This window comes from Dermacentor variabilis, chromosome 1 (genome assembly GCF_050947875.1).
Source record: "Dermacentor variabilis isolate Ectoservices chromosome 1, ASM5094787v1, whole genome shotgun sequence".
Lineage (NCBI taxonomy): Eukaryota > Metazoa > Arthropoda > Arachnida > Ixodida > Ixodidae > Dermacentor > Dermacentor variabilis.
The window spans coordinates 267,656,373-267,684,094 of record NC_134568.1 but is presented as its reverse complement, the minus strand read 5'-3'; the positions used below and the strand labels follow the sequence as shown (position 1 = coordinate 267,684,094).

At 41.9% G+C, this 27,722-nt stretch overlaps 1 protein-coding gene across 2 annotated transcripts in view; it reads left to right on the top strand.

Annotated features, from left to right (window-relative positions):
* Spg7 (SPG7 matrix AAA peptidase subunit, paraplegin) overlaps window positions 1–27,722 on the top strand; it is a 79,218-nt gene that overhangs the window by 13,680 nt on the left and 37,816 nt on the right. For both annotated transcript variants that reach the window (XM_075675328.1, XM_075675336.1), the window contains exons 7-12: window positions 1,728–1,877; window positions 10,309–10,453; window positions 18,480–18,588; window positions 22,731–22,795; window positions 26,793–26,857; window positions 27,201–27,363. In XM_075675328.1, coding sequence (XP_075531443.1) covers window positions 1,728–1,877; window positions 10,309–10,453; window positions 18,480–18,588; window positions 22,731–22,795; window positions 26,793–26,857; window positions 27,201–27,363 — 697 coding nt within the window. The remainder of the gene's footprint in view (window positions 1–1,727; window positions 1,878–10,308; window positions 10,454–18,479; window positions 18,589–22,730; window positions 22,796–26,792; window positions 26,858–27,200; window positions 27,364–27,722) is intronic.

Here is a 27,722-nt window from a genome sequence, read left to right as displayed (position 1 = left end):
TTAGCCGGTATACATCACCAAGTGTGATGCTGGAAACAGCAGAACTAGTTACGCTACAAAAACGATGGTATAAAGAAAGGTTAAAGTACATGTATCTACTCTATCATAGAAAATTAGGCATAGACAAGGACACGTATACCGAGCCTCTCGCTCATTGATCAACTCGATCTAGCCGTGCTAACCAGCTTAAAGATTACTACTGCAAAACAGAAGCGTTTAGAAATTCATATTGTTTCCAAACCATTAGGGAACGGAATGCACTTCCTGCTGCGTTGGTTTCCTGCGACACCATTGAATCATTCTTAAAACCGCTTTAAAAAATTCTATAAATGAACGGGGTACATCGACTGCCCTCCTTTTCTTTTTTCCTATTTTTTTTCGGCGTGCCTTTCCACGTAATTTAATGCATGTGTTTTCTATGTTTTCTGGCTATGCGATTCGAAGAGCGAATCGAATGGGACACTATTTGATTTATTATTCGATGATTTTGATTATTCGCGCACCCTTATTCCTATAGCACCTTCTGTGCATTTCCCTCAGACTATATGGAAGCTAGTGAGCAGTAGAGGATTTCTGCACTGTTTTGTTTATGGAGCTAAACCTCCACAATGGTTGACACGCTGCAGGATTTCTGCACTGTTTTGGCGTATGGATGACATTTTTACCTCTCTGCTTTCTCAGACAATTGAGGGTAGAAGATGTGCTATCATCAATTTTGCTATCTTTTTTTGTTCAACTCTCCTCTTGACACATGACTAATGCAGACACATTTTCAGCAGTGTACTCTACCATTCTAACGACTACATATTTGTTTTGGTGCACCTTAACGGCTTAGGTTATTGAAATCTGCTTTTCTGTTGACTGGAAATCAAGAATATTCAGGTTATATGCACATGGTATTTGAATGCATTTCTACACAGGACACCTGCACTTGTTGCAGGAGTGTGCTTATTGTGAATGTTCTGCACTATAGCCAGTTTCGTGTCGGGAATTCAAGAGAATTCCACAAAATTATATTGTGCGTATGTCTCTCTGTGCTCCAGAATGTAGTTGGCTTACAGATTTCAGAGGCATAAAGACAGTGTGCTGCAGTTGTTCAGCAGTAAACAAGAAACATGCCAGTCACACGTAAGCACAGACAGCCAAGCAGCAGGAGTGTTAATTGGCAGGTGTGGGGATAAAGAGGCCAGGACAATGCATATACAGTGATAAGGAGGGCTCTGAAAAGGGATTGGGGGGACAAATATCCCAACCTCACTTAGGTGCGCACACCCTCGTCGCCATACTTTTGTCCCAGCCAAGAGTGCAAACTGCAAGGTGCACATTGCCACTGTGATGCGCTGTCTAAGGCCAGGTTAATCCCGATGCTACCATGTGTTCTTGCCTCTTGAGCAATCACCTGCACCTTATGGGGAGCAAGTGTACACTGTCAAAGTGACTGGCTAAGCCAAAAACAGTGATTTGGATTTTAAGTGTGAGAAAGGAAAGGAGGAATCAGCAAATATAATTTGGTGGCGCATGTAGTGTAACATATCCCCTTGGAGGTGTGTTTGCTATTGAATTATTAGGTTGCTGCTGACTACAACTAGAATTGGAGCATGCGTGGTACACTTTGTTTGTCGTAAAGGCTGCTAGTAAATTGCCTTATCTTCGATAAATCATATAAATTCTGAAAGTGACATCTATAATTATTTATTTGCCCCCTCCCCTTCTCTCAACCCCACCAGTCTCAGATGGGCAGAGCCCGTTTTACAATTGTAGACCCACTTACTGGATCTGGCAAAGGTGTGCGTTTCAAGGATGTCGCAGGACTGCAAGAAGCCAAGCAAGAGATAATGGAATTTGTTGACTATTTGAAAAAACCGGAACGCTACACTGTAAGTAAAAAAAAAATTCACTGTTATCCCTAAGACGGCTTGAAGGCGAAAGCCCACGTGCATATGCATTAAAGAGGGGCACACGATGTACACATTCCCCTTAATTAGCTTAGTCTACTTCGTTTAGTGATCCCTCTTAATTCCATTAGCTATACCTTTGCATTCACTTAGTGTACTTCGCTTAGTCATCCCTCTTAGTTCCAAACGTTGAGGGTTCAACTCCCACCCAAGGTCGTGGCTTTTAGTGCCTTATTAACTCTATCTTAATTACCTGTGCCTTAATTACCACCAATGGTGTTGGGTTCGACTCCCACCAATGATTGTGAGTTCAAGTGCCTTAACTATATCTCAATTAACTATATCTTAATTAACTGTGCCTTCATTAACATTGCCTTCATTAACATCAAAGGTCATGGTTTCGACTCCCACCAGAAAATAAAGGGTTCATTGCCTTAATTAACACCAAAGGTCGTGGGTTCGACTCTCGCCAAAGATTGAGGATTCGTATCCCTTTTGTACCTTTCTTATTGATGCGTTTTCGCTCAAGGTCGACTGACCAATGAGACATATGAGGCTTTTACCTTAAAAATCTTGCTCTGATGTTACTTGATACTTAAGGAATAGATTGGAAGGTAAACATTTTGACAGAATGGCCTGTCCGGTTGGGACAAAATTGAAAATTTAGGAGTAACTCCACCCAAAATGAACTTCTTACCAGCGCCAGCGCTGCTACAACCTGACCCACAAGCACATCTCTGGCCCCCACTTCACTTCCTTTAGGTCAGAGGTGTAAATAAAGGTCACCCCTCCATAGTGAAGCTGTCTTTCGCCATTCCTCACCTATTATGAAGGACTTGTAAAAGCTGCACCCCGCCACTGCCCACCAGCTGCCCGCCACTGCCTGAAGAAGGAACCGAGAATATATTTATGCCAGCAAGTCTACATAATATAAATACAGCTAAAGCAGCAACTGCATGTTTCTTCTCTAAGGCGTCAAAAACTTTGTTCCAAGGTGGTCAAAATTTCTGGAGTGCCCCACTACGGTGTGCCTCATAATCAGATCGTGATTTTGGCATGTAAAACCCCATAATTTAGTAGTTTTTTTTATAAAACTTTGTTTATTCACCTTTGTAAGGATTTCGGTAATGCATGATGGTGCAAGGCTACTCCTACTGAACTATCCACTAAAAATTGCAAATTAATTCTTATTGCGGAGAAAGTGGCCTTTTCAACCTTGATAGATAGAGAAAAACATGACATAAGTATGCTTTCAGAAACTCGAGGCAAATGCAATCAAAGGTGCTTTCAATGCATGCTATAGCAGACTTCTTTTAAAGGGTACTGACACAATATTTTTTAGTCTTCCTTTTTTGCTTTAAATGATGGCCCGATACTTCTAAGCACCAGAGAAAAATACTGTCAAGCTTCAGATAACTTGCTAATTTAATATGTATAGTAGCTTCTCTACAGCCAGTTTTGGTTTTTACTGTGTCATGATGTCATGACACAGTATTTGGTCATGTGGCAGCAGATCATTGCAACTTTTCAACAGTAGCTCTGGATCGCTCAGTCATCCACTGAGCAGCTACTTCAGCCCTCGCGATGAGTAACAGCATACGAGGCAGCCAACAAGCTGGAGCGAGTGTCAAAATGTTGTAATGTCCTGTTCCCACGGGACCACACACAGTGTCGTGATATGATGACATAGTAGGCTTTTGAGAAATGAAACCGAAAATGGCTGTATGAAGGTTACTATATCAAATTATTTATGACACATTGAGGCTTGTCACTATTCTTTCTAGGGTCTAGAAAGAATAGTGTCAAACCTTCATTTAATATGAAAAAATGAATAGACAAAAATATCAAGTCAGTGTCATGACAGGACATGATGTCCCAGAAAAAAAAAACATTTTTGTTATTAAGGAGTCTTAGAATAGGTGCCCCAAAAGTTTGGGGCCCCAAAGAGCTTTGAAGGTGTTAGCAATAGGGCACTCAGGAGTGAAGAGAATAGGGCTTCACGTTTACGGATAGTATCACGCGCTTGCAGCGTCACTGCAGTGTCAAAGAAAAGCTATTATAATTATTGAAATAAAATACAGCATTTTATGATAAGAGTAAGCCTGACTTTTGTGTTCTCAATTTTAATTATAATTTAGATGTTATTCTATTAGCTGCAAGCAATTTGTTGCACTTAGTTTTGAGTAACCAACTTTACGTGCCTTCACCAGCCAAGTTAAGCCATTTTAGGCCTACGAGCCATGGAATCGACAATCGAACTCGGAATCAGCGACATCTAGTGAATCAATCTTGATTACACACGTTAGTTGAGAGAAAGTGATAACCGCGCTCACTTTTCTTAGCTTGCGAACTTCACTCGTTACCACGAACTGAGCCCAGTTTGGTGCTAGGTTAGAGCCGTTACTTCGATGGTGCCGCCATGTTTGTTGATGCAAAGCTTTTGGGGCTCCTGCTAAATCCGTGAAATAGCGTGCCCAACGCAAAACCCAAACACAGTTTGCATCTCGCGCATGCGCAATGGCTTCAACACTATTTAATTGGGGCCCCACAACGTTTGGGGCCCCAATTCTCTGTTTCTCTGTTCTCTCTAAACACATGAAAATTTCAGAAAGAAATTCAATCTGTGCTGATTACAAATATACAATTAGCTTTTTTCTAGGTTAATAAAAAAATGTTACAATTCTTATTGTGTCATCAACTTGGGATGCGACTTGCAAAAAACGTACTGCACCCAAAGGGCTAAAATTAAGCAGGTATGTTCGTGAATGTTCAGTGAGTGCAAGTTCGCATTTTATTGTTTGTATATGTATTTTAGCCAGAGTTATAACATTATAAAGTGGCAACTTTGCAATGTTAGAATTGAATTAGTAGCAGGGACACACTTGCTGCTCCCAAAATTTGAGACTTGCAAAAATTATTATTTAGGAGAAGTACTAAAAAAAACTAAAAAGTCTGCAAAAATATACATTTCACACTACAAACTCAGGTAGCTTTCTTCTGAAGCAGCATTGAAGGCTCATTTTTGGCAGGAAAGCAAGCTGGAAAGATGTTCTTTCAAATGAAACTGAGATGGCCTGGCTATGGTAAGTGGGTTTAAAGTGGCTAACAGCATAAAATGGGTTATTTTCAGAGTTTCTATGGGAAAAACTGAGCATTTCATAGAATAAATACAGTGTTTTATTCCTCAGTGACACATTGTATTGAGGTAGTTTTTTGCCAGCAGATGCACCATGATATGTAGGTTAGAAAAATAACAGAAATGGAAAAAAAAAACCTACTTTTTATTAAATATTTTTGTCTCTGGAGACACGTCTTCCCTTAAAGGACTCGCCCCCCCTTCCCCCCCCCCCCAGGAAATGTAAGAAGCATCCTCAAATGCAAAGAAAGAATTTTTTTTTTAAAGGTTAATGTTAACTTACAGGGTGAGCCGAAGTGAAATTGTGGGAAATTTGGACTCGAAAGCATGCAAGTACTCAGTGCAAGAAGTGAAGTGCTGTGCGACAAAACAACAGAGCTTTGGCTTGAAGAGGAAGACATTGCTCGCTCTATTCCATTTATATTTCAAACTGATCCTTTTCTGCCTGTTGCCATTGGCTCACATTGCTCAATTTTACCTGCATTTATTAGCAACCAGGCTCAGCTATTCTAGGTGGTAGATTGCAAGAATGGAATAAAATGGAAGCTTAGGGTTATGCCAACCGATTCCAAATCCAGTTAAAAGTACAGTAGGGTAACAAAAGAGTCCATTAAGCTGCACACTGGCTTCTCAGTTGCTGCTTTATTGATAGCTTTGTTGGCTGCCAATCATCAAATGCATAAAGTTTCTCAATAAGTGACATGTGTGCCAAACAACTCCTATGATTGTCTTTGTAGAAAGGGTGGCATAGCTAATGACTTCTTGTCACACAGGGAGCATGCATGCATGCTGGTGGTGTATAAGCCATAGTATAGTGGTTCAGAGAGGCTGCAGTATGTCATCAAAAAGGTTGTTTTCGAAGAGGGACAGGCAGTGCAAAATTGGGGACTAGCAGCCTTTGAGAATACATTGGAGTGTGGCCGTAACACCTTATTTTCTAGGCACTAACTCAACTTGAAGACTTGGTGCTGATCATTAGCTCATCCTTAAAGCCATGGCTTTATGGTGTTATTGGCAGCTCCTGCAGAAGACAATGTTGCCCCACCTGAAACCCACAGTACTTAAAGGCCAACAGAAACAAAATCTTAAGACCACGTAAAAAGCCTAGTTCAAGATAGCGTAGATATGAAAGAGCCTCCATTCAAAATTTTACGGTTGAAATACGAGCGCAAGAGTCACAAAAAGCTAGTAAAAATAGCCATTGATACCAAAACTGAAAAAAAAAAAACATCATTACCACTCGCCGGTAGTGATGCACGACCTTTGAAATAACGCTGCTGCACGCACTGTGCTGAAAAATCTTGGAGGCGGTGTGCTGGGACTTGCATCATAGTGACAATCACCAGGTGCACGTGCCTTCTGACAAGAAAACTATGTGTACCAGTCCTGCGGCTTTGCCAGGATTGCTTTAATGGTATATACTACTCATATATAACAAATTTTGCCAAAAACCATGATGCACAGTGCCAAGCACAGCAAGCCTTGGAGTTCCATAGTGTTCAACTCACATTGTACTAGATAGCTCATTTGAGATCTGGACCAACCACTTGCAACTAGTTTGTGCATTTGGGTAGCAGGAATCATATCTTTGTACTTCGTAACTTTCACATATAAGATGAACAGCATGTTGCATTATCATGAAAATGGGTCTGCCTACAGTTTATATAAAGACATTACTTTTGCATTATTTGTCTAGCAGCTGCCGAAAGATACAAAAAGCCAAGTAAAGATGCCATCTAAAGCTAGCCCTTTGTAATGCTTTTGAATGCAGGATGTTTTTAAAGCACGATTTCATATTGAGTTTCCCACCGTAGGCCACACTTAACTAGCAATAGACAATCAGGCACGGCACTCATCAAGGTAATGTGTGCTTCATTCAAACTCTATTGAAGTACAAATTTACAAGACAAAGGAAGTATGTGTACCTTAGCAAACAAAAGTTTAGAGACCATGGCACTGTAAAGCAATTTAAATTTTTTTCTGGCAGGGCTATGCAGCCTTGAATTAGGATAGGCACTTTATTAGTTTAGCACACCATGTGCATGCATTGCACATGTGATTTCAGACATCGTGACTAGGCTATGACAGAAACAAATTCTTTCATGCCACTTGGAGCCTCTATGCTTTCATTCACAATTTTACACTCAGAACATGTGCGTCGTCTTGTGATATGTGATTAAACACTAGTCAGCCCAAAACAAGAGCATTACTCAGTGCATATCTGTACCTTGAAATATTTTATTATAGTTGGGAAATTTACAAGCGCAAGTTGTAATTGGCTAGCGCAGGACAGAGGTAATTTGAGATCGCAAGGAGGGGCCTTCGTCCTGCAGTGAACATACAAATAGGATGATGGTGATGATGATAGTTTGTCTCCTGTTGCAATGAATTGCTACAATATGTCATTATTTATTGCAGGTTATTGCTTTCATCCCTGCCTTAGCCTTCTGCTCTATTAAATTGATGGGAAAACGTGTGCCATGCTGTACCAGCTCATAAACTCATGAATTTGTCCGTTAGGGCGGAAAAAATTGTTTAAATCTAGACATGTGTATGCTTTGCATTCCTGGAGCTCGTTTATTTAAATATGGCGTGCTGCATACCACATCTAAACACTTACTATAGTAAAGTAGGCTAATTTTAAATACAGTAAAACCTAGTTAATTCAGGTTAAATTAATTTGAAAAAATTCAGAAAGAATGTCCAAATTAACCAAATCTCAAATTATCAAGTGTATCAAGAAAACGAACAAATGCTTACTATCTCTAAATGCTTTTGTGTAGTGAATGAATAGGCAAATCCTGTTTCTATTTTGCACAAAAGCAGTGCAGAAGCTGCAATTCTTGTCATCTCATGACTGATTAGCGTTCGCAGCGGCAAAGGCCTCACGACTTGAGCACAGCCGCAGCTCCGTCTTCATCTGAGACACACCTTTCACTACTGCTTGCACATCCCAATTATTTTTTAACCAGTGAGCTGGTCGCCAACAGATTGTCCATCCATCATGATGTATCCGGTTCTCTTCATCTTTGACAGCTTTGCACTGAGTCAAAACAAAAACTACTGTTTGCCGCAACCAGTGCAGATGAAACCATGGCCGTTATCAACATGATCATAGACGGCAACCTTGCATTTCTGAAGGCACGCGGCCGACGCATGCACTGAGTCAAAAGGAAACTATTGTTTGCTGCAACCGCTGCAGACAAAACTGCGGTCGCTATCGTTGTTATCATAGGTGCTGACTATGCATTTATGAAGGCACGCAGCCGATGCGGTATTATGTGTGGCGGCAAATGAAAAAATAAATGCTTTAAAAGCGCAAGTAAGGACAAAGCATTTCAGCATTGCTGTCATTCACGCATGATTTTCGCTGATGACTTATGTTGATGTGCGCTCCACTGCCTCTTTTCGGTTAGACGCTAGAGCCATTTTTGCTTTTTTGCGATGCTCCACACTCGCTGAGCTCAAGAGTTGTCTGACTTAACCGATGTGTCGCCAAATACGTCCAAATTAATGAGAGTTTAATTGCATTAAATAATGCATACCCCTGACGGGACTGGAAGACGAGCTTGAATTATCCTATTTTCCAAATTAACGAGGGTCAAATTAACGAGGTTTTACTGTATCGGTTTATTTGAAGTTAATTATGGTACCTCCTCCATACCCAAATCTATTACATGAGGCTATGGTAAATGCGTTGGCAATAACTTCATATATAGTACAAAGAGAATAGTGAAACCCAGCAGGCATCAATGGAGGTAATCCTTTGCTTTCTATAACCTAACATGGCCACTTAAGGACCCTGCGAAGGCCATCCCAGCTTGTTATGCCAACTCCTTTTTGCTTCACTTTTCACATGGTGGTCAGTGGAAAGTGATGAATGGGCAACTTCATCTTGGTATAGTAATCTCGTGTATGAAGTCTTGTATATGAAGTCTTGTATATGAAGTAAAATAGCCAAGTAAGAGGAGCTGCAAGAAGTTGACACTGCATGAATTTGGTGAACGCTGGTAACCATCAAGAATGCAGTGAATGGGCATCAAGGAACAGTGGGAAACGCCTATGATGTTGGAGATGCTAGGAGTTCGTTGGCTCCAAACCAAAATGAGTTGTTCTAGCGGGGAATATAAAAGCATGTTGGAGGTCCATTGCTAGTGCAGGAACTTCATGTAAATGCTAGCTACAAGCTTCAAGCTCCTCGCATCTAGGGTACCATTTAGAAATAATCTACTGAGGAAAATACAAAATCAATACACCAAATGTCATAACAGAGCTTTAAACGTCGCTTTCTGGTGGGTTCCTAGTCATGTAGGAGCCCCCGGTAACGAAAGAACAGATTTTATGGCAGCCGGCACCAAAGATCTGGAGCTATATTATGCTGGCCTAACTTTGCAAGATTATAAAGGCACATTAAAAACAGCAGTTGTAACACACTGGCAGAAACTGTGGGATCAGCGAGAACATAACAAGCTTCATTGCATTAAACCTGTTTTATGAGAATGGTGCAGTTGTCACGACAGAGAAAGATTTTAGGAAGTAACTCTATGTCGCTTAAGAATTGGTCACACAAGGCTGACCCATAGTTACCTAATAAATAATAAGCCACAACCAACATGCCCACACTGCGGTGAATTTTTAAACATGCTACGCACATTAATAACATGTCCTGTCTTAGAAAAATGGAGACAAAAATATTTCATTTTTTCCAAAAGGAATTCCTTTCTATCCCATGCTATTATTGAACGATGAACCGCTTGTGCCATATGAAGGTACTATTAATTATTTAAAAGGCCACATGAGCCCTACAGAAACTGTAGCACATATCATGCTACTATATTTTTACTTGGCCATTTACACAATTTTACCACATTTGAACAAATAAGCTCCTTTGAAAAACATGTGCTTCGTGCATTATAGCCTGCACGGTTGCTGCGTCATTTATAATCCCAAATCATCATCAGCTAGAATCTGCTGACATCTTTTTTTCAAACATGAAAATTTTCTCATGTCTTCAGTAGTAAGATTGTCTGCTAATTTCAGTACTGCTTATAAACGTACACGAGCTCTGTTAGCCTTCTCCACTTTTATCAAAATACCAGCAGTTATGTTTGTTTTAGAATATGTTATAAGTACTTCATTTGTGTTGGACACATTTGCTTTTATTGACTTATTGCTTGTGACAAAATTTTTTTACTGCCCTGTGATTCAGTTGGAATAAATGGGTATTCTGTCATGTTTTCTCATGGGGTATTAAGTTGTAATTTTTTGTCTTTACAGTCTTTAGGCGCCAAGATACCTAAGGGCATATTACTCTTAGGACCACCTGGCTGTGGAAAGACAATGTTAGCCAAAGCAGTTGCTACAGAGGCCAGTGTACCATTTTTGGCTATGGCTGGATCCGAATTCATTGAAATGATTGGAGGCAAGCATTCCCGTCTCTCTATCTATCTTGTTTCTTCATTTTTTAATGTGAAGATTTGCTTGCCACTGCCATCCATTTTGTTAAAACCAGACACGAGTGTCACACTTTCTAAGACATGAAATAAGTATATAGGCATTTTTGCCATGTTTTCAACGTTACTTCCTTTTGTCGCGCAATTGTTAAATTATCTTGTGTCTAACCCATGAAGTGTCGCTGCAAGATAAAGAACAACAATGGCCTCTGCAGCTGTATTAGATTGGTACTCTGGGCTCAAGAATAAAAATTCTTTAATGTGCTGTTCTTTGCATGTTTACAATAGTGGTCCCATTGGGAACAATGGTGCAATGTGTATACTATGTATTGGCCTTGCTTGTGCATTGATGAGGATCATGATGGTTCTCGTAAGGGATAGGCATTACAGCTATTATTGCAGGAAGGCATGTTGCTAATCTTACTAATGTGAGCATACTTTTCTTGTGGCCCTTGGTTTTCCTCTCTGCCTTTTCAAAATTTACGGTTCTGTCTTCCTGATATTTAAGGTTGGATTTAGTCTAGCCCCATTCCTCTTTATTTTGATCCTTATGCTCATAGCAGCTTATTTTTACAATTTTAGCTCATCCAGGAGCAGCTATTTTCTGACTTCAGCGTTCTGCCTCACTGACTGCTTACTCACAGTCACACAAAGGTGTTGTTCAAACAGGGGCATGTGCTACATGTAAAAAATATTTTCAGTAGTCACCTATGCAAACCAGCAAGATTTAACGCACATTTAGTCCTGCAGTGTATCGACCCTTCTGTCAAGGGGAAGTGAACCTTCTCTCTGGGCTGCAGTCTGGGAGTATAAGTGCATGTACTGCTGCTTCCACAGTGCTTTTGAGAGGGGGCTCACACAGGTTTCCAGCAGTCTACAGGACATTATGACAACACTTAGGGAGCTCTTTTGGAATGGTTTAGGTGCTGAACTTTTCAACAGAATTTTTGGTGCTAACATCAAGTGGTAGTACCTAATTCATTTCATGCACAAATCTGAATAGCTTTTCTATCAACATTGTGACTATCTTTTTCTTGAACAATGACTGAAATGTTTTGTTGGTTCTGAATTGGAATGATACAGAGGATTCGGGCAAAATTGCTCGGCTTTGGTTGCTCAAGAGAAAAAGACAGAGAAAACTTTATTGAGAGAAAAGATTTGCTCGAGTGGATAACTCTTCAGAAGTGGTACGTGCAAATCAACTTCAAAAGGCCGCATTCTTTTTCACCTTCTTTTCTCTCTCTCCTGTATGAACTTGCACTTCACCAGCGGTATCTGCAGGCAAGGAATTGAGCTCACAAACGCCTACACCTCTTTCTTTTTCATCTTTCACAACATCGTCAGTGCTTGACAGCAACAAATTCACATTGTCATTGTACTCCATATAAATGTCTTTGAGTACGATTCCTCTGGCTTTTCCACAGTTAAACTTCTGCCAGAGCACCTCTTAAAGGGCCCCTTGCCAGGTTCCATAGCAAATTTTGATTATAAGCTAGAAGTTGTTACGTGTCCTCTAGGGAGTGTTCTGCCGTAAAAATTTTTCAAATCGGCTAATTAATATCCGAGATAAAAATATTTCAGTGTCGCGAACCCATGATTTCAGGAAGCGAGCTTCACCGCAAACATACACTCTCTCCTCATCCAGCCTCCGCAAGCAAAATTCCTTCCCTGCGTTCTGCCATACCGGACCTCGAGGATCATGTGACGCATACATCACGCGCCCCCCCCCCTCCTCCTCCTCCTCCTCCTCCTCCTCCTTCCCCTCCTCCTCCTCCTCCTTTTCCATCGCACTTTTTTTTGCAGTGCGACGCACTTCCACTGATGGCGTCGCGTGCGAACTGTTGCGATTCTCTCGTTTCACGCAGCACACGATTTTTCGCACTGCACACGAGGACACCTGACTAGCAATATAAGTCTGTGCTACACGTATACTTAGGCAGACACAAGCAGATCACAGAGCATGATCCCACGCTGGAGCATGGCAGAAAATGACATAGTTTCAGTGTCTGCGCAGGAGGCTGCATGACATGGGAACAAGCAGATCAAACGAAAGTACATCTCTCTTGCTGCAGTGTGAAGTAAAACGAAAACATGCAGATATTTGGTTTGTGTGTTTTATTATTTCTCTAAGCTTTAATTCGTCTATTCCAGCAACATATTCCACAAGTAACAGATGTTGGCTTGAATAATTCTCGAAGTCGCGTGTCACCACGAGCAACATCATAGCGCGAACATGTATACATAGCTGCACTAGCACGTGTACGTCATCTACCGGCTTTGAGTGCAGCAGCCGTGAGGAGAAAGGAAAATGGTGTTCAGTTTGAAATTTCAGATCTTTCCGGGGCACGTAGAAATGTAATACTTTGCAGACATTATCGTTATCACGCATTGTATGCTCTGTGCTTGTCAGCTCAAAATGGCCAGACCTGGCGAGGGGCCCTTTAAACAAAGGAACTGTTTCTTCTAGGAGAAACAGTCATTCACAAAACAAACATTAATTTTCTACAAAGCTGCACATGCTTTCCCGGTACTTTTAGAAAACACCGATTACGTCGTTGTTGTCTTTTGGGAACTGTAAGTTCGTTCAAAAATTTAACAAATTGCTTGAGCACGTTTGAGCTTTCTGCATGTCAAGCACATCACTAAAACCTAAATACTTTTCCCAACTGTTAATTCAGATGTTCCAAAGGACTTATTTCCACGAACAGTTGAAGTTCCTCATGTGATGCATAAATTTCTTATGGGCATTTTTATTCTCATTACACTGTACTGATGTGTTTTATGGGGAATAACTAGAAGATAGTGTTAGTTTCCAAATAGCAACATTGGTCTGAAATGGGTTGTAGTGCTTAGCATGGTAGCTATGAATGTTGGGCAATGAAGTTTAGTATTGTGATTACCAAACAGTGACTTGATTTTGATACCTACCGAAATTTGAAATGAAAAGTATGATGATATGCAGAGCATGCTTCTGACCAGGACATAATCCTCCTAGGTGCCAAGCCAGCAACACCAATAATCATTGAAAACAAAGGAAAACCTGTGTAGAATATCAGTTCTTGAAGTAAAGGGGGGAGAGAGAGAGAGTGAACTTCAATGAGAACTAGCAGTTTAGTCGGCTGGGCCTAGGCCTCACACGATGGGACGTCATGGTCTTGCCTCTTCACCGCTTCCTAGGCCTGCTGGGTAGCCCAGAGTTGATTGTCGAGGTCGGAACTGCGCAGGGCGCAGTGCCACCTCGACGAGAGGGTCACGGGATTAAAGTCTGGGTGTTGATGTTTGCACTCCCATAGCATGTGGGGGAGTGTTGCTGATTTGAGTTTTTACAGATCTTGCACGTGTGGCTTGGGTAGATGTCTGGGTATATGACGCGATAGCGTGTGAGGGAGGGGTATGTATTGGTCTGTAACATGCGAAGGGTGGTTGCCTGTGCTCTGTTTAACTTGTGGTGAGGGATGGGGAAAGTTCTTCTTTCGAGGTAAAATGACTTCACAAGGTCGTTGTATCTTGTAAGACGGTCGCGTCCTGCGGGTGCACCTGCACCGTCTCCGGCACAGTTGACTAGTCCTCATGCTACGGAGTGTGTAACCTCGTTGAGGTTGGTGAGGTGCGGGTGGACATCGCCGGCATGTGCTGGGATCCAGACGAGGGTGATTTGATTTTCAGACGAATGCGGGGCTTGTTGTAAGGTACGGAGTGATTGTTGAGAAATATGACCCTTGATGTAGTTGTTGATTGCGGTGCGAGAATCACTCAGTATGGTGTGACAAACTGGGTCAAGAGTGGCCAGGGCGATGGCCACTTCCTCGACCGTCTCGGCATTTTGGGTAACGATGCTGGCAGCATGTCAGAGCAAGCTGCCTGCGGTGGTAGCCGCCACAAAGCGACGTCCATCTTGGTATTCAGCTGCGTCAACGAAGGTGACGACCACAGTGTTGGCATAAGCTTTGATGAGGGAGGTAGCTCGTGCCTTCCTGCGTTCTTTGTTGTGGTCTGGGTGCATGTTTTTGGGAATAGGGTCGGCGTGTATCCATTGCCGAATGTCGCGTGGTATTGGATGTTTGTCTCCCTGTTGGCGGTGGCAGGTGATATCAAGCTTGGTTAGAATGCTGCAGCACATTTCCATGAGGGTAAGCTGCTCCAGTTGGAATCGACATTGCGCTTCGATTAACTCATCTAGCGTGTTGTGGATACCTAATTGTAGTAGAAGTTCCGTGCTGGTGTGGTTGGGTAGTCCTAAGGCATGCTTATAGGCTCCTCTGATGATGATGTCCATTTTAGTCTGTTCAGCTTTGTACCAGTTGAAATATGCTCAAGTAAAACTCTTGCTTGGGCTAGTTGGTTCATACTTGAAGTAGTAAAGGCAAGGCGCAGAAGACCAGGACTCGGGAAGAAGTACACAAACGACAGGACTGGCGCCGAGTTGAGATAGGGTGCAATGTAAGTAAGGTGACAGATGATAAAAGATTGGACAAGGTGGATTAAGCTTTCTTCCTTCATACCCCCTTGTCGGTTGGTCACTCATTTCAGCAGTGTGGATGTATTAACGGTCTGTCGAAGGATCTCGGAGATAGCCATAGAGTTGGCTGCATTGGCTTTTATGGTCATACCAAGAACGCGGATGCAAGGTAACATGGGTATGGGTCTGCCATCCCTCAGGTGGAGTTTGATTTCCTCGTATTGGCGTTTATTCGTGGAGCCACGTGGGGGGTGTCTATAGAGTGTGGCGCAGTATAGGAGAAGCTACGACTTTTCATGAGAACAGCGGAATCCCGTGCCTTGATCATTTTCTATGACGTCAATGGTGTCTTGTAGGGCAGTTTCGATTTGGCCGTCACTCTCTCGATCTGTTTCTTGTTATGCCTTGTTTTTGTCATATGTATTATGTATATATTCCCCTCTCCACTTTTCCAAGTTTTTATTGTTTATGTGACGAAGTGTCTGCATTAGATAATTTCATTTCTTGGACCCATAACTAGCCTACGGCTACGGGTCCAAACAGTACTGGACACACTTTTATTGTATTTTCATTGAAAAATAAAGAATTTGAATTTGAATTTGATCTCACTCTCGATCGAATGTCTCCGATCGAGAGGAAGGCCTTCCGATTGAATAGAAAGTCACTTACGTAGTTGTGTGTTCTCCAAGGTTGAGCAAGGTGATGCGTTCGAAGATGGTGGAATGCCTGATGTTATTGAAGGCGCGCTCAAGGTCGAGGCCCATGATCGCCTTCGTGTGAAGGGATTTGCCATCTAGGATTTGATGCTGAAGTTGGAGCATAGCGTCTTGGGTGGAAAAATGCTCTCTAAAGCCAATTATAGAGTGGGGGTGAACAGATGTGTTTTCGAGGTGAGTATTTACACGGGTTAGGAGTGCGTGCTCTATGACCTTGCCTACACATGAAGTTAGTGAGATGGGCCGGAGATTGGCGAGGCTAGACGGCTTACCGGGTTTGGGGATGAGAATTACTTTGGCCGTTTTCCATGTCGGAGGAATGGATCCTTGGTACCAGCAGTTGTTGATGTATTCGGCAAGTTGTTTCACCGAGGGGTCATCTAAATTTCTTAGTGTTTTATTCGTAACACCATTTTTTTTTAATTGTAGAATGCAGCATGTAGTATGATAGAGTCACATTTTTTGTCCTCACTGACTATTCTCTTTTCTGCTGGTTTTTTTCTACCTGCAGCAATGGTTTCAAACATTCAACCCACAATGTCTTTATATGGGGCCTGCGTGGGCTATTTCAGTTTTAAGGGGGGAGGCAGCTTTCGTACTGCGAAAAATGGCCAAAACATCGATTATTGAAAAATCATAGTTTCAGTTTCTATAACTCTTCATCTCTGCAATTCTGAAACCTTTTTACTGAAAACCACAAGTGCTCTAAAAATTTGTTGAATTAGCCAAGACTTTTGAAAATTTCTTTGAAATAGTGAAAGAAATTGGGTTAGTGAAGCCACGGTATCTCCGCCATTGCTCAACTGACTGCCGCCATCTTGGTCTTGACAGAAAGCTTGTTTCGCCATCTTCAAATTTGCCCCTTCAGCTGTCTCCCTACAGAAATAAGCACACAAAAAGCAAATGTTTTTAAGGTTGTTTCAAGGTCTCCAGTTGGCCACACCTGTCACATGACTCCAGTGCACTTCGCCATCGGTCTGATGCTCACTCTACAGGCACATCAGTTGCTCCTTCAGTTCAGGATTTCTCCAGGACAGTCGAAATCAGTGCGACTAGTTTCATGTTTGTACTTGCGCTTTGATCACAGGTGAGCGACCTTTCAAAGTCAAAGTTTCAAATGTCCAAAAAGGAAGCTCATCACAAGATTCTGACATTGTTTTTACTGATGTTCAGCATGTTGCAGACATTGCAGAAGTGCGGCCAACCCCTCCATGTCTAGATGCCTTAGAGCCTGCAATCAAGACCACCATACGCTATCTCCTCTGTCCCACAGCCAAGCTCATCACACACCTGCGTCTTGAACCTTCCAGCATTCCGAGGGTTCCAAAGCAACTTTTTCATTGATAATACAGCAGTCAGACATGGTCAACAAGGGACGACGTTCCTGAATAAAAAATACTTAAGCATACCTTTTAAACTGTGCAAGAAGACCACTCACTGCAAGCCGAGCGAACTCTACTAAGACAAAGTGGCGTGCGGTGACCCAACTTTCAGTGCAAAAACTACAAGAGCACCAGCACTTTCAGTGGTGACGCTCACGCCAAATTTTTTGTATTCATTCTTTTCATTCGATTTCAATAGTGCAGTTTAACATAGCAGAGCCATATTGCCATTTCCATAGCAGCTTTCAAGTGTTAAGCAATCCGAGTTACACCTGCTGGTGCATCCTCAGTGCGGATTGGAGTATGAACACACTAGTGGCACGGTGCCTTGCCTATGGCAAGGGCTGGCATCTGGTTAATGAATGCTTCCTTGCAAAATGGCAACATTTACCTACTTCAGGAAGAATGGGTCCAAGCGCTGTTTGTGCCAGTGTGACACATGCTACAAAACCAAGAGGCCAATGAAGGACTGTGGCCAGCTCACTTAACGGGCCTGTTTGCCTAGGCACCATCACCATACAACACATTTTTCTCGCTTTATAATGCCTGCTAGAATAAAGTAGGGTCTGAACTGCTCAAACCTTTCTAGCACGAATGAGAGCAGAGAGTGCTGTGTTCACTGGCGCACTGTCAAATGGCTCACCCGTACCTGCACTTCAAAAGGTGCCACACAAGTGCCCGAGCTGGGAGCCACACAAGTGCCTGAACAGTGATGTGGCTACGCAACCAAATGCAACCCATCTGTTTTGGAAGTGCCAGCCTTAGACTCAGTACTGGGACTGCCACCTGAGGGTGGTGCGTGTGTTGTGCTATGAAAAATGGATTAGTCCGCCAACTGGATTGGCAGATTCCGACAGGGCCATTTTGGACTTGCTCTTAGTAAAGGACACGCAGCTCCTAGGAAGGCTACGAATACGCCTCACCTCCCTATCTCGCCCTCCTTTTCCTAATGCACATCGTAGGCCTTCAAGCCAACCATTATTAAAAGCATTTCTATCATCATAGAGGGTCTACTTATCCTTTCTTTCATCCCCACCGCTTTTACAGTCCAGTGTGTGTACGAGACTGAGTGAGTGAGTGAGAATAAGTGAGTGAATAAATGAGGCTAGGTATGTTAATGTACCAGAAAACTTACTTTGATGCCAAGAAAAGCAAAGGGAAATAAAAGTATGTTTAATTAAACACAAATAGTTATTTTTAATTTTATGATCATATTTATGATAAAGTAAATAACGCTTTAGGAGAGTTTGCTGTTGGGCTAGTTGTACATGATTTCAAAATTGAAAATGGCGCCAGGAAACGGGACAAGTGAATGAGACACCCGCGCAGAAGCAGACAGAGTACATGCTCTACACCATTCTCTGAATGAATTCATTACAGCTCGTCCACTTAACTCTACTAGATGCTGACACTCTTCTGATGACTACCTGTTGTGCAGGTCTTGGAGCAGCACGTGTCCGGGACCTTTTCAAGGAAGCAAGAAAGCGAGCACCTTGTATTATCTACATAGATGAAATTGACGCTATTGGCCGAAAACGAAGCAATGTGTGAGTGGGCATGTGTTTACGGAGGGGTGAAACAGTTGTGCCTTTTTGTGCAGTTACTGTTGCTGTTTCTTAGCTTAAAAGTAGCATGGTGTAGATTTTTAGGTAGTAGGTGCAATGTTATGTAAAACAGTGTAAAGGCGGCAACAGGGTTTTACTCTTGATTATGAAGCAGCAAGCTTTCCCTCTTTCACTGTGTGTGCAAGATGAGCACAACTATATAGGGAACGTGCAATATCTCAGTGAAATTGGCCATTTATAATCTTTTTCTTTCTTTCTTTCATCAGAATACTGTCCGGAAGTGCAACATTCGGTAGTTTTGCAACACACAAGTCCCCACACCATGCCAGGGTTATACAGTGAACTCTCACTTGAGTGAACTTCAAGGGACCGAAGAAAATAGTTCACTTAATTGAATGTTCACTAAATTGAATATTCACTAGGCCAACATAAGACATGGCATACAGAGTAAAAGTTTGAAGTGCAATTCATGGAGCAAAAGACGTGGCATCCATAGTGTTAGAAATGTGTGAAATGGAATTTGTACATATCAGTGAAAAACAGACCACGTGGGTCGTTTGTGTGCACACGCGGATCCGACGAGACTGGAAAGAAAGAGACGACGACCATGCCACGACTAGCCGGTCGGAAAAAAACACACACCACATGGTTTGTGGTGTGAGAGATCGCCCCTTTGCTCTGGCGGCGTTTTAAGCACCAGCGTTGTTACTTTGTTCATGGCCTCCATGATTACATGCTTGCTCGTTTTGTGCGAGTGATCTCGGAGGCCATGCCTCGTTGCCATTCGTTTTCCGCGGCGCCGCTTTGCCCGAGGGGTGCTGTAGCGCCAGCGACGTTACATTGCCGCTGGAGCGGCGGTTTGATGAGGGCGGGCATCGGTTGCGCCTGCAGTGCAGTGCAAGCCTTGGTCCTCTGAGTGAGTTCGTTAAACTGAAATATTGACTGTTCCGAAATTCGTTTAAGTGAAAAATTTTTGCATAGAATCTATAAGAAAACTGCCGGGGATTTTTAGAAAGTTTGTTATTCTGAAATATTTGATAAACCGACGTTCGTACAACTGAGAGTTTACTGTACAGTAAACTCTCAGTTATACGAACGTCGGTTTAACGAATATTTCAGAGTAACAAACTTTTAGAAAATCTGTGGCAGTTTTCCTATGCATTTAATGCAAAAATCTTTCAGTTAAATGAATTTCTGAATAACGAATATTTCAGCTGAGTAAACTTGATCAGTGGACCAAGGCTCATCTTTTAAATCAATTCAACGAAGTTTTGCGCTCTGCAGAGCTGGAGTAGCCGATGCCCACTGCCCCCAAATCGCCCCTCTAGCGGCAGTGTGTGACAGAGAGCTGGTTACCTGTGCTGAACTATCAGATCTTGAAATTGTTTTCAGTGTTCGTCCTGAAGAAGAAGAGTACGACGAGGAAGGTGCAATGCTAGAGGCAGATTCAAATCCTGTAATTCTAGCCGAGGCTGTAGGATGCCTTGGGAAGTTACGAGATTTTGTGTCTCAGCAACCAAGCTGTGCCAGAAGAAATGCACAAAAACATAGACTCTCGGGACAGCTTTGTTATTTCTCACGCTTTAAGAGCACCAGTGCAAATGAAAAGTATATATTTTTTCTTTTTCAAAGTGAGATAGGCAGCAACGTCACTGTTACACACTTCATATATATTGATGTGCACACCTCCATAAATTACATTTCACGCTTTTGACTTGATGTATGCTGTGCCCTATGCTTTCCCATATTCTAAACAGCAATCTGTTACACACTTCATATATATTGATGTACATAACTCCGTAAGTTGCATTTCACACTTTTGACTCGACGTCTGCTGTGCCCTACGCTTTTCCATATTCTAGTGCATATTCAGTTTAGTGAACTTTCAGTTAAGTGAACTATTTCCTTGAGTTCCTTGAAGTTCACTCAAATAAGAGTTCACTGTATGCCATGTCCTGTCATATGCACATTGTCGTGGATGTACCAATACTTGGTGTACATGCACTCGCTAGTCAATGTAGCATTGGCCATAATTTTATTTCTAGATATTCTGGACATTTTATATAACTTAAGCCAACCTTTTAAAAAAGGGGGTGCATCTTAGGCAGTTGCAACCAACAACATACTGTTTTGTAGTTGTCCTGCGTGTCCTTTATAGTTGTCCTAAGAAGCCAACTAGTGTGTTTCGATCTGCTTTCAGTGCCACCCCATCTCTTCGTTTTACAAAAAACTGCAGCCTTCATTCTTTAGAAACATGATTGAGAGTGCTGCAGATTACATGCGAAAGCATGCCGTGATTTCTTTTCCTTCTTTAGAGCCCAGAAAGAAGAACCATGTCAAAGATTACATTATGGAAACAACTTCATTGGTTGTTTCTGAGCACACTCTAGAACTGTTACTTTCATTATTATGCCTTAAATGTATACTAGTATTAAAAGACTTGCATGATTGAACTTAACAAATTACGAGGGGTGCCTGAAAAGTTTGCAGCCGACCCATGAAATCTTTTTTGCGTGGTCTTGTTTTGCAATGCAATATGTTATTCAGTTATTTGAATGATCTCATGAGCAATCTGGATTTATTTTGATTTTTTTTGGGGGGGGGGTACAGCGGTTGAAAGCAAGGTTACGAAGCTGAAATATGGAAACAGAAATTCACAAAGTGAGCAGTCATTCAATACCTTTTGAAAAAACGACTGACACCACAAGAAATTCACAAGGTCATGCTGGAGACATTAGGGGACAATGCTACTTCTTATGCTATGGTGAAAAAGTAAGTTGCCGATTTCAAGCGAGGCCGGACATCAATTGAAGATGCTGCACGCAGTAGTTGTCTCTCAACAACATGCACAGATAAAAAGTGCAAGAGAGAGACATTGTAATGGCTGATTGACATGTCAAACAGCGGCACATTGCAGAATGTGTAGGCGTATCAGTGGAGAGGCTTGGCCATATCTTAACGCAGCTCCTGAAAATGCACGAAGTATCGACTCGATGGGAGCCCAGACTTTAACATTAGAGAACAAACGTCTAGAGAACTTCACTCTGCAGAAAATCTCCAACTGTTTAAAGCTGATATTAATCTTTTTCTGCAGAGATGCGTTGCAGTGGATGAAACTTTGGTTAATCACTTTCGTCCTGAGTCAAAAAAAGCCTCAATACATTGGAAACATCTCACCTTTCTTGCCCCAAAAAGGCAAAGGTGGCTCCATCCGCTGGCAAGGTTATGGCATCAGTGTTCTGGGATTGCAAGGGTTGTCATTCACCTGGAATTCCTCCTGAACCGTCAAACCATCAATGGGGAATACTATGCAGCTCAAATTTGCCATCCTCATAGGAAAAATGGCGAAGGATGCTCCGGAAAGGGGTGTTGTTTCACCAGGACAATGCGCCAGTCACACATCGGCTATTGCAATGGCTGCAATTCACTCCTGTCGTTTCCAACTGCTTCAGCACCTGCTCTGTTCCCCTGATTTGGCTCTCGGACTACCACCTATTTCCACAGATGAAAAAACACCTTGGTGGAAGCCGTTTTCCTTCTGATAAAGCCGTCGTGGATGCCATAAAGGACTTTTTGGAGGAGCAGGATGAAACGTTCTACCAAAGTGGAATAATGAAACTCCAAAAGCGATGGCATACATGTGTGCCCGTCAAGGCAGACTATGTCGAGAATTGACTGCAAAATTTCGACCCACGGTCAGTGCGTCCTGGTCAGGCCACAAACTTTTCAGGCACCCCCCATAGCTAACTAAAGACACTTCATAAAATACTTTGTTTCAAGTAACCCTCCGTGGTTGCTCAGTGGCTATGGTGTTGGGCTGCTGAGCACGAGGTCGCGGGATCGAATCCCGGCCACGGCAGCCGCATTTCGATGGGGGCGAAATGCGAAAACACCCGTGTGCTTAGATTTAGGTGCACGTTAAAGAACCCCAGGTGGTCAAAATTTCCGGAGTCCTCCACTACGGCGTGCCTCATAATCAGAAAGTGGTTTTGGCACGTAAAACCCCAAATATTATTATTTGTTTCAAGTTACATGAAACACCTGGTATACAAATGCCTTCACCCTTTGCAAAAAGTGTTGCAAAATGGATTTGGATGATGTCATGTCTTTATGTTCTTTTTCAGTGGCACTGAAGGATCAACTGGGGAAGAAGAACAGACATTAAATCAGCTTTTGGTAGAAATGGATGGTAAGGGCCATCTTATAAGTTTAGGCTTGTGCAATTATTTGACCTAATTTGAATTATACAGACTATGAGCAAGTGTATGAATTGACTTGATCTTGATAGCTTACAGCACTTTACAGTGCACTCAAAAAAAGGTTGTACCGAAGTACTTCGGTCTCAACTGGAAGGAAGTGGCTGACATCACTGGCCGTGTATTCTTTTTGAACATGGTTCCTTCACTTGACCACACACTTGGCCTGGCAATTTTTAGCACTTGGACCCCCCCCCCTCCCAAAACTTAAAAACAAAAGAAGGAGAGGATGAGACAGTTGCCCTCTAAAACGAGGGTTGCGGCTTGAATGACATCGTCACTGAAAAAGAACCCCATAGAGATCCTTCTTCATACTTAGGAATAGGTCTGACAAGGCGATATCCAACTGGTATGGTTGGTTTTGAAGCACAGAAAAGCTGCAGGAATGGATGGCATTTATCACCATACCAGCACGGTGTGGAGGTATGTCTTAGTGGACAATGACCCCTTTGCTAAGCATACCACATAGTTTAACATTGGTGGCATCTCACAAGCGATGAATCAGGGTAGCATAGTATTCTCGGGTGAAGGGCAGCTTTTTCTAGAGAAAAATGCATGAGCAAGAGGCCCTCGGAATCTCAGAAGGTGATACCAATCATTTTGGTTGTTTATGAATGAACCAGCCATTTTCTTGATGCTGGAGAGAAAAATGTTTCCATTGCTTTGACTTCAATTTAATTTCAGGATAGAAAGTAGTGCACACGCATTTCATCAATGGTCATGTACCATGCAATAGGTTCAGCAAATCTGCCTTGAACAGCTCCAGATTGTCTCTGGATGTTGTGCACCAGCACGTCTGCTCACATGTGATCAATGTTGGAACCTAGCTTGCAAAAACCTTGTGCATGTCACTGTAGCTTGTTGGTAAGACTGCAACATACTCTGGTCTTCGATGTTCCTGTCGGCTCCTCAATTCTCCAGATTTTGAGCTGGTGATCTCCTGTTATGTGTTTTTGGACATCAAACATGTTTTTCAATACCCGACTTCAGCTGGCCTAGTGCAACATACGTCAACATTAAACTCCTCTGCCCTTGCTTAAATAGAGCAGTTCACTTCTTTATCGTGCTATAGGAGGCAGCATCTTTTTCCAAGGTCACCACTATACCGTGATGGATACCAGCCGGATTGAACCCTTTCAGGGACTTAAATTCAATCATTGTATGTCTTTTGAAGCTTGTTTTGATCTAGTTGCATGCATTGCCACCTTTCAGCAGCCACCATACTCTGTGTGTGTGCTGCACATGTGCCAGTTTTTGTCACATTATTTTTGAGAGGCACGTCTACCGTACAAAAAGGGCGGACTCTGTCGAAATGTTTTCTGCATTGGGCTGAGGATTTATGAGACAACCCTCGTACATAACATTGAGTAGCCATTCATGCCTTCATGGTCTATCTGACATTTGGGTAATTCACTACCCTACATAAAGTGCACAAGAACCATCATGTCTTGTCTTCCTCTAGTAAAGTTAATGTGGCCTCCCAATGAATGTTGCAATGAGCCAGTGGAATGGCCATAGGTGATCTACTGTATGGGAGTTAGAAAAAAAAAGACTGCACATATTACTGAATCATGTGAACAACTAATCAGATGAGAATATGCTGTTGCTGCTTCTTTAGTGAGGACTAGAGAACAAGACATGTATACGAATGCAGTGTGTGTGTGTGTGTGTGTGTGTGTGTGTGTGTGTGCGCGCGCGCACACATACATACATACATACATACATACATACATACATACATACAGGGTGTCCCAGCTAACATCAGCCAGAGTTGCCAACGTAGCCAACGTAGCCAACGTAGCTGGACAGAACCAAGGTAATGTTTGCTGTTGCTTGGAGATACTTAAATTATTTTTTGCATTCTGCATACTTAGATAATTAGTCCTAATTAATTGACCAACTTCTCAAATATTATAATTAGATGGAAAATGTCAATTTGAATATTGTAAAGCGACATGAAAAACTACCAATGCAGCTTTCTGTTGCTCAATATGTGCTACACAAAAATGTTCCGAGCGTGAAAGAAGACCGCGAATACACGCAAAGTGCCTCGAGCGGCCGGTCGTGTGGCAATTTTGTGTGCATTTGCAGGCTTCTTTTCTGCTGTGAAAAACACTTTTATGTAGCACGCATTGAGCTACGTAAAGCTGTATCGGGAGTTTTTCATGTCACTCTACAATTTTCTTATTGACATTTTTCATCAAATTATAATATTTTGATTTGATTAATTGAGTAATTATCTAATTAGGCAGAATGAAAGAAATAGCTTGAATATCTCCAAGCGACAGTAAGCAACATTACCTTGGTTCTGTCGAGCTACGTGGCATTTGCATATTTTGAAAGTCTGGAAATTCGCGCGCGCTTGTTGGAGTCGGTTGGCACAAGACAGAGCTAATTGGAGATCACAGGGAGAGGCCTTTGTCCTGCAGTCGACATAAAATAGGCTGATGACGATGATGTTGAAAATTAGCTGGGACACCCTGTATGTGCACATAACATTCATGTGCGTGTCTATTATATTTCAGTTTACTGTATTGTACCGGAAAAGTCATATTCATCTGCTTTGTCAGGACAACCAGCACTTGAAGTTTTGCTTAAAGGAATCTATGGGTGGCTTAGTGCCACTTACTGCCCACCTTAAGTTCCTGCTGTACAGTCATACCTAGGTTTAATGGCCTTGTACTTGTAGCCAGAAACTCCATTAAAGGACTGTTTTATCAAAGTTTCCGTATCTTAGACGTGAGACTAATTCTACACACTGCCATAACAGTCCTACTGCTACCACGTTGTAAATGAACATGTTTAATTAAGACTATACCATAAATTTGTAGTGAATCACATCAACAAAATGTTCCCCCTGAATTTGTGTATCCACCTAATCTTTAAACTTTGAGACAAGGTGTAGCCGATGGTCAACTAAGATGCCATTGTGCTTCTATACAACATTACTGTAGCAGGCCTCCAGCCTAAAAGTTCATTTTTAGTAGTAATCAATATTTAGTGTTTTATGCCATATTAAACCACACAGGCGTATCGTGTGGTTCTTTCTCTGTCTTGTTCTTTTTTGCGCAGTTTTTCTTTGTTCTCATAAACCACACAGATTGTCATCATTTAGGACTCCGGGTTCATTTTGACCACCTTTGATTAAGTACACAAGCATTATTGCTTTCAACTTACATTAAAATGTTGCCGCTACAAGCAGGCATTTAGAAGTCTCACCTGTGACGACGTATTCAGCAGCAGTGGGCCAAAGCTATTATGCCAAACAAAGGGCAATTCTTTTTTTTCTTTTTTTCTTTTGCCGGCTTAACTATTGTTAAAATGCAGTAGGTAAACAAACCCTCTATTTCGTCTCCCTCCCCCTAAAAAAAATAGGAAATATTACACATTCTCACGCCTTTATGCTTAGACTTTGAAACCATGCTCTGTAAACTATAAAGTTATAAGAAACTTGTTGCATGGTGTTCTCTGAAACAGAGAAGCAGCTTTAGAGTTTAATGCTCTGCATATTGTCTGGACTATACCTACTTTGTTTTGTTAATTTAAAATAAGTTCTGCAGTTATACTGGCCAAAACCACGATCTAATTATGAACCGTGCCAAACTCTATTTTTTTACCACTTGGATTTCTTCAACGTGCACTTAAATCTAAGTACACGAGCATTTTCGCACTTCTCCCTCATCGAAATGCAGCCGCTGCAGCCAGGATAGAACATGTGACTTTGAGCTTTGCAGTGCAACGCCAGAGCCACTACGCTACTACGACGAGTTATTTTGCTTTGTGTCGGGATGACGTTAAAATTCTTTGATATGTTTATAGTAGAAAACAGAGAAAAATGGTACTAATCTAGTTTCCACTTATTGCTAGAATTTTTCAAAATGCTTCTTGGTGTTAAACTAATACCTCTTTGTAAATATTGAATTCTTTCAGGAATGGCCACAAAGGAAGGTGTCATTCTGCTCGCATCAACCAATAGATCTGAGGTCTTAGACAAGGTAAAATGATCTACAATCTTTTCTTACCACTTTTATCAGGCCTGTTCATACCAATAGATCTGAGGTCTTAGACAAGGTAAAATTATCTACAATCTTTTCTTACCACTTTTATCAGGCCTGTTCATGTTGGAGAAAAAAAATAGTATAGTTAAGACTAAAGTTATTCTGCAAAATGTAGCATTTGAAGTATCATTACAATGACACTGTTGATGTCTTGGTGTAGTGAAGAGGCAGGAAAACTTCCAGAAGTAGTGAATAATGAATCTAATACATAAGCGATTGAATGCATGCTCAGAAAGCAAAATTAAACGCACTTCATAAAATTCATTTTCATTCTTTTCAGGCTCTACTGAGGCCTGGTCGATTTGACCGCCACATCTTGATTGACTTGCCTAGTCTAGCAGAGCGAAAAGAGATATTTGAGCAACACTTGAAAGTAATCAATCTGGACAACCCCCCTTCACATTACTCCCAACGTCTCGCTCAGCTCACTCCAGGGTTCAGTGGCAAGTCTGTCTTATTTTCACTTTTCCTAGACTTTCTATGTTTAACTTTGAAGGGCTCCTTACCAGGCCCCATCGCAAATTTTAGTTACACGTATACTGGTAATTCTAAGACACCACCTAGGGATCATTTCACCGAAATCTAGGGTGGTTGCTTGGGCTAGTTGGTAATTCATGATCAAAAATAACGTACAGCGCAAAGGACAAGGACTGCGAGAGACGACATACACAGCGCTGTGTATGTCGTCTCTCGCAGTCCTTGTCCTTCACACTGTACATTATTTTTCACCGAAATCATTTTTCAAATCGGTTTATTATTGGAGGAGATAGAAAAAGTGAACCCCCTGTTACCATACCACCAG